The sequence below is a fragment of the Leucoraja erinacea genome, chromosome 1 (genome assembly GCF_028641065.1).
Source record: "Leucoraja erinacea ecotype New England chromosome 1, Leri_hhj_1, whole genome shotgun sequence".
Taxonomy (NCBI): Eukaryota; Metazoa; Chordata; class Chondrichthyes; order Rajiformes; family Rajidae; genus Leucoraja; species Leucoraja erinaceus.
Window position 1 is genome coordinate 83,352,988 of NC_073377.1, and position 7,983 is coordinate 83,360,970.

Sequence of the window (7,983 nt, forward strand, 5' to 3'; positions counted from 1 at the left end):
ATAACGTGTGGCCATTGACCTGAAATGTTAACTCGGGTTCTCTCTCGACAGATATACTGTATGCCCAGGTAGCTGAATATTTTCAACATTTCTGTTTTTAGTTCAGATTTCCTGCATCTGTAGTTGTGTGTTTTCCTTTTTAATAGGAAATTCAGTTGCACTCTAAAAAAAATCTGGGACGCAACAGCTGATTGCTCCATTTCTCTGCAAATTTCTTCAAAAGTAAAACATGGATGGTCAACATGGTTTAAAAAAAAATATTTCTCATTTATTTATTTGATAAGGTAGTAGGAATAAGATACAGTTATTGCAGATTGTGAGTAACTTTCCACATAAAACATCTGCAATAATTTGCCACATTATAAACTAACAAATAAGGGGCTAGCAGAAAAGTAGCAGGTTGACTGGAACAGCAATGTTTTGAAGGAAGAGTGCTTAATTGTCGACTTGTACTGACAATAAAACAATTGAACTAGTATTTGCCGAAGGTTAACCGGCCCGAGAATGCAATAACACACATATGATATATAATAATCAAAAATACCATAAATTAACAACTGTAATACTCGGTAACCATATAAATGCATTTAAAATAGTGAACAAAAGACCAAGAATAAAATCAGAAAATGCTGAGAATACTCAACAGAGGAAAAGAACAATTGCTGTTTTAGGTCAAGGATCCTTTTTCAGAGATAAGTAATGTTACAAAAATAGCACGATTTAAATTTGGAGGAACGTGGGAGAGTGTAAGAGAGTAAAAAGGGAATGTCTATGATTACGTCTGGACCAGAGGAATTGAATGATACAAAGAGGAAGAAAACGGCTCAGCTGATCTGTCTGTAGAATTTGTAAATGGAAATCATTAAAGGAGAGAGAAAAAATACTGGAATGGTCATATAAAGACCCGAGGAGCGAAACCCAACAGGGAGCCAGACAGAGCGACCCGAATGCTTGGTAACCGGGGACAGGCGGGCGTAACAACGGGGGCTGGCAAAACAGAGCCAGGAGACTGGAACGGGCCCAGAGCAACGGGGACAACCGGGTCGGGTGAAACAAGCACCACTGGTGCAGTGGGATCGACGACGGACGACCTCTACGCCAGGGCTGCGCGACCACCACTGGACTGTCCACGTCCACATGGGCCGACAGAGACAGAGTTCACCAGCCCCCGGACAGCCGGGAGAAAATCGCAAGGCATGCGAAGGAGCTGCTGGAAATTCTGCATATTTGTTTCCTGACATCATAATGAGGGAAAACCAAGTTAATATTGCAAGTTAATATTGTTTTGTACAAACTGGCCAGTTCTGATGGAAACTATTGAAGTGGGTAATCTTAAATAATTGAATGTAGTGTTGGGTTCTGAGGGCTGTAAAGTGGGAAGTCAGACAATCCCTTGAACTTCTGATGCCATAGTTGCAATAGCGTAAAAGTTCATAGTGAGAGTAGGATGCAGAATTAATGTGATAAGCAATCATAAACTTGGGATCTCCCAGATAGAATGTACAAACATATTATTATTTTCTTCCTCTATTATTGTCCAAGTTCATTTTTATATAACAATTTGTTCCTGATTAAATCTGTTTATCTGCCATCAAGAAAAGTAAATTATGGCAGTATTTGACAGTCACAGTCATCTACACGCTGATCTTTGTGTCCAATCACATTCATGCATAAAACTATCTTTGCCTACAATATTTTATCTGTTCCAAATTCCTCATATCACTTCCATAGTTGACATTGCTCAGGCCTGTGCTCCCATTTTTTTATGTTTTCCATTTCTGTAGGAGGTCATTCAAACCATCAAGTCTCTGCCAGCCGTTTGAGCATTCCCTTTAGTCCCATTCTCCTATTTATTATCCTGATACTTGTTCTGTCCCACATGCCCGTTGCTGCTGGATCTACACTGGAGGTCAATTACAGGAGCCAACTGCCCTCCAATATTGTCTTTGTGAGGAAAGCAAGTCACTCGGGGGAATCTGACACTGTTCAGAGATTCCACACAGTGTGGAATTACTGTAAATTTCCCACAGACAGTACTTAAAATCAGGCACAAAATCAGATCACCGGAGCTGTGTGGCAGCAACCCCAAACTGCTGCACCACTGCGTTTCCCTCACTTAACCCAAAAGTGTAAATACAATCCTAGTTTTCCCTAATTTTACCAGAAGAGAACAGGGACTGCATTCTGGTAATGCTGAGAAATAGTTCCATCAGATTGTATTTCAGTAAATTACAGACATTTATGCTTTGTCACTGCCACAGTACAAGATAAAGAATGAGACTACTCGGTCTCATCCTGTTTTTTCTCTCTGCCTCTTATAGGGTCAAGGCCATTTACAATACTTTATTTGGCAGCAGTCACAGACTGGCTATAACAGCTGTTTTACAGTGAATTCTAACATGTCCCTTAACTCTTGCAATGCTTAAGTAATCCAGACAGAAACCTCATATCCTTTAGTGTGGGAGGTGTTAGACCAAAGCATGTTTTCTGTATTATGCATTCTGCTGATAAGCAATGTTATCTCTTCTTGTGCCAATTTACAAGGCAGGAATGTGTTTCTCCACACTACAGCCGAGAGTAAGCTGTTTGGCTAGGTTGATCTTTAAAGAATAATACCTGTAAATTAAAGGATAATGCAAGGGATCCTAGCATAAAATACACTGGCAGCCTCGTTAGCATTACTCTACTGAGTGCAAAACCATTATAGCAATCATAATCCTGAACTCCACTCAATTACTTCACTGGGAACCCTGTGCAAAACCCTTCTCACCACACACTGGAAAGGGTTCTCAGAAGATTTACGAGGATGATGCCCGGACTGGAGTGTCTGAGCTATAGTAAGAGGTTCAGTAAGCTGGGTCTCTATTCCTTGGAGTGCAGGAGGATGAGTGAGGGGTGATCTTATAAAGGTGTATAAAGTCATGAGAGGAATAGATCGGGTAGATGCACAGTCTCTTGCCCAGAGTGGGTGAATTGAGGACTAGAGGACATAGGATTAAGTGAAGGGGAAAAGATTTAACAAGAATCTGAGGGGTAACTTCTTCACACAAAGGGTGATGGGTGTATGGAACACGCTGCCAGAGGAGGTAGTTAAGGCAGGGACCATCCCAACGTTTAAGAAACTGTTAGACAGGGTACATGGATCGGACAGGTTTGGAGGTATATCGATCAAACATGGGCAGGTGGTACTAGTGTAGCTGGGACATGTTGGCTATTGGGGGTGTTGGACCGAATGGCCTGTTTCCACGCTGTATCACTCTATGACTCTATGACACACTGCCTGTTATTCCAGAAACATGAATCAAAGCCGATCCTTCAATCTCTCACAGCACCTCTTCCATATTGAAAGACTTCTCTAATCCTACAATCTCATTCGTCACCTCCTTTTGGATATGACGGAAGCTGCTGCCTTTCCTCTCTCTTTATTTGGAACCACAGATCTCCACAGCCTAGAGATACACCATAAACAAGCTCAAACCATTAGCACAACAGAAAAGTGCCAGTTCCTGACACTACAGCGTTATCAGTAATGCAATCTATATTATAACCATATAATTATGCATTTTAGCACTGATTCCAATGACAATCTAATTTATGGGAATCGTAAAATTCTACTGTATTTAAATTGGATGAAATAAATGAAAAAACTTTAATTATATTGGATATTATCTATTTTTGAGCAGTTCAAGCCGTCATGAATGGTGAGATTTCTCCACTTAAGACTTAATTAATGCCAGAACTGAGATTATATGAAATCCATGACATTTTTTCTCCATGTTCATGATCCATTCTCTCCAGTGATGCTGCCTGACCCACTGAATTACTCCAGCATTTTGTGTCCATCTTTGAAATCCACAACAAGTAGGTTTCAGATCAAGTTTATGTCAGGATTAAATGATGTGGATTTTCACAGGAAAAAAGAAATAAAGTGTCAGAGGCTTTACATCAGATCAAGCTTTGTCCACATTGGATGTTGCTTGTTTCTTTTTTTTTGAAGCAACGGTCCACCTGTAAAACATTTATCTGTAATATCAATATACATGTTAATTCTCAATTCCTTAACTTTCATTAACTTTATTGTGGCAGGATATCGGACAATGGATGTTATCAGGTTACATAGAAACATAGAAATCACTACCCCATTCCTGCTTTCTCCCAATATCCCTTGATTCTGTTAACCCTAAGAGCTAAATCAAACTCTCTCTTGAAAACACCACCGCCTGATGTGGCAGAGAATTCCACAGATTCACAACTCTCTGGTTGAAAAAGTTTTTCCTCGGCTCAGTCCTAAATGTGGGGAGGGCAACAATTAATAGGGAATTAGGGGACGGCATCAGTAAATGCGTGGGTTTTCTTCAGTGATGCTGCCTGACCCATTGAGTTACTCTAGGGCTTTAGGGAGGGAAGAGGGAGGGGAGGGAGGGGGGAAGGGAGATGAAGGATTGCCTTTCCCTGCTAGCTGTCGCAGGTTTGAGGACGACTGAGCCACTGGGACAATTCCAAGGCCACCAGCGCCACCGTGTGGTCAAGACTGAGCTGTCGTGAAAAGCCCGAAACAGCCAGTGGCCCCCCCCCCCCCCCCAGAGGCAAACACTGAGCCACCAGGATAATCCTGAGCCCTTCTTCAGACTGAAGAAGGAACTCAACCCGAATTATCACCCATTCCTTCTCTCCAGAGATGCAGCCTGTATCCAGCTTTTTGTGACCACATATGTTGCAGCTGTGTTTCTGAACCCAAGCTATCCAGCACGGTGTTGCAGCGCTCGAGTTACTGCCTTACAGCGCCAGAGACCCGTGTTTGATCCCGACTAAGGGCGCTGTCTGTACGGAGCTTGTACGTTCTCCCCGTGGATTTTCTCAGAGATCTTCAGTTTCCGCCCATACTCCAAAGACGTGCAGGTTTGTAGATTTACAGGTTTAAATGTAAATTGTCCCTACTGTGTATAGGATAGTGTTAATGTGTGGAGATCGCAGGTCAGTATGGACTCACTCGGCCGTAGGGCCTGCTTCCGCCTTGTATCTATAACTAAATCTAAACTAATGGGAGAGGCTACCTTCCCTTATTCTAAGAAGGGTTTTGATCCGAAACATTGCCTATTTCCTTCGCTCCATAGATGTTGCCTCACCCGCTGAGTTTCTCCAGCATTTTTGGCTACCTTTAGTATATAGTTTTCAGCTTTGGATGTTGTCAAGCTGGAAAGGGTACAGAGAAGATTTACGAGGATGTTGCCAGGACTCGAGGGCTTGAGCTACCGGGAGAGGTTGAGCAGGCTGGGTCTCTATTCCTTGGAGAGCAGGCGGATGAAAGGTGATCTTATAGAGGTGTACAAAATCATGAGAGGAATAGATCGAGTAAATGCAGTCTCTTGCCCAGAGTAGGGGGATCGAGATCCAGAAGACGTAGGTTTAAGGTGAGGGGGGAAAGATTTAATAGGAGTCCGAGGGGTAACTTTGTTACACAAAGGGTGGTGGGTGTAATGAACGAGCTGCCGGAGGAGATAGTTGAGGCAGATACTATGCAACGTTTAAGAACATTGGGTTCCAGTCACACGGATGGCCTGGTCCCCCAACGCAACCCATCCCCAACGCAATATTCCACCATTCACCCATAGCACCCAACTGCGCAGATGCGGCACATTTCCCCTCATCCCCCAGCACTCCCTCCCCCTCCTCTTCATGTGTGGGAGGGGAGAGGGGAAGGGGGAGGCGTGTGGGCGGGGGGAGGGAAGGGGGGTGTGGGCGTGGGAGGGTGGTATGGACATGGGAGGGAGGTGTGGGCAGAGGAGGGGGGTGTGGGTGGAGGAGGAGGGGTGGGGGGTATGTGGAGGAGGGAGGGGGGGTATGTGGGGGGGAGGGGAGTGGGGGGAGAGAGCTTGAAGAAAAGACGGGAAGAGCCATGGGGGAGAGGGGGCTATCACGGGGGAGGGGGGCAGGAGTCAGCGAGGGGAACCAGAGGGGAAGGGGCTGGAGATTGGGGGGCGGTGCCCCCGGCCCCACCAACCCCCAGTACTGGCCCCACCAGCACCCGGCCCCAGCCCCTGCTGCGTCTGGCTCCCGTAATCCCACCGCCCACTCGCTCCTCACTTCCCAGGATCTCGAGGTTGCAGCAGGCTCTGGGCTGCTCCGCACTCTGCTCGCTCTGTTCCTTCAGCTTTATTGTGACAGAGGAGCCGACCAATCAGTGCGGCGATGATGCGCCAGAATGGGCGTCGCGTCCCGGGTGACTGACAGGAGAGGAGACCAATCTCCTCACAGGAGAGGAGACCAATGTGCGCACGCGCAGTTTTTAAGATTTTTAAACCTCGCTAACTTTTACAATATACCACTGATCGGAACGAAACTTGTTGCACTCGCAGCACAGGAGAACAGTGAGTGGGCTGGCGAAAAATCATAGCGTTATCGCATACTGCTTTCGCGCAAATAGAAAAAACGTGCACACGGAAATAGCACAAGATCAGAGTTTTTGTTATGTATAGATTTAGACAGGTACATGGACAGGGTAAGGCTAGAGGGATATGGGCCAAACGCAGGCAGGTGGGACTAGTGTAGATGGGACATGTTGGTTGTTGTGGGCATGTTGGGCAGAAGGGCCTGTTTCCACGCTGTGAGACTCCAAGACATCATGTTCAGCACAGACAATGTGGGCCGAAAGGCCCATTCCTTTGCTGGACTGTTCTATGTTAGGCCACATTTGAAGTATTGCATGCAGTTCTGGTCGCCCCATTACAAAAAGGATGTGGAGGCTTTGGAAATGATGCAGATGAGGTTTACCAGAATGACGTAGGAAGGAACGGCAGATGCTGGTTTAAACCGAAGGTGGACACAAAGAGCTGGAGTAACTCAGCGGGACAGGCAGCATCCCTGGAGAGAAGGAACGGGTGACGTTTCGGTTAGATTAAACCCCCCGTCTCCCCAAGCTCATGGTAAAAATATCCGAGTTAGGTTTTGGCCAAAACGTTACTGCGAATGTAAGGTAAAATTGATAAGGAATTGTCACCTGATGATCCCAAAAGAGAATCTACTATCATCCACCACAATTGTTCCTCTGTTGCCTGGCATGATATAACTGGTCTATTGTCTATAGCACACCAAAAAAAGCTTTTCACTATATCTTGGTACATATGACAATAAAAATAAAAGTAAATTCCTAATCTTGGAGGTTCATTGGTAGTAACTTACAATATTATCATTAAAAGGTTTCCAGTTACTAACCCAATTACAAATCATCTAATTTCCTTTATTGTGTGAAGAAACATTTTTGAAGAAAATAAGTACACAATTTGCACTAACTGACTCGTAATTAACATCATTCCTCAGCTCAGCTCAAACTTACGACATGTGCGTGTTTTTGAAATGGATGTCGAAGATGATGGAGAGGTGGATGAAGAGGAAGAACCAGAGTCTCAGGATGTCAGTGGTACAAAGGAAGAGATGGAAGAGACTGCAACTGGTCATGGTAATTCTGACAACAATGAAACTGCAGTGGTAAAGAACCCTGTGTTGCCCGAAGATGATGCTTCCAGCCTGGAATACGTACCTGGAACCTGGAGTTAGTTTATTTAATGAAAATTGCTGCCACAATTCAAGCAACAGTGAGAAAGACTGCCTGCAGCAACATTGTGTTAATTTTGTTTATTACTTTTACTTGTTGAAGTCCCACATGCACTGTCAAGTCAACTCAAGTCAACTTTAATTGTCACATACACATACAAGATGTACAGTGAAATGAACGTGTCAAACCATCGATGTAAATTGCAGTTTGTACATATTTGGCTACTGCATGTATCATAAAATCATAGGACTGATGTAATAGTGGAATTAACACAGCTATATCTTGCATTTATTACATTTGTTGCAATGAAAATAAAAGTTTGATGCAAATGTTTGCCGTGATTGGATGGTAAGTAAAATTGCCCAAAATTAGGTTTGGGGTGAAACTGCTGTGGGATTTTTTTACATGCGATTGTGCTTGGTATGGCAAGA

At 44.2% G+C, this 7,983-nt stretch overlaps 1 protein-coding gene across 3 annotated transcripts in view; it reads left to right on the plus strand.

The window, feature by feature from the left end:
• The window catches only part of anapc4 (anaphase promoting complex subunit 4), a 116,529-nt gene extending 108,648 nt beyond the window's left edge, over positions 1-7,881 (plus strand). For all 3 annotated transcript variants that reach the window (XM_055638015.1, XM_055638034.1, XM_055638025.1), the window contains one exon: positions 7,318-7,881. In XM_055638015.1, coding sequence (XP_055493990.1) covers positions 7,318-7,554 — 237 coding nt within the window. In that variant the 3' untranslated portion in view covers positions 7,555-7,881. The remainder of the gene's footprint in view (positions 1-7,317) is intronic.
• Positions 7,882-7,983: the final 102 nt, after the last annotated feature.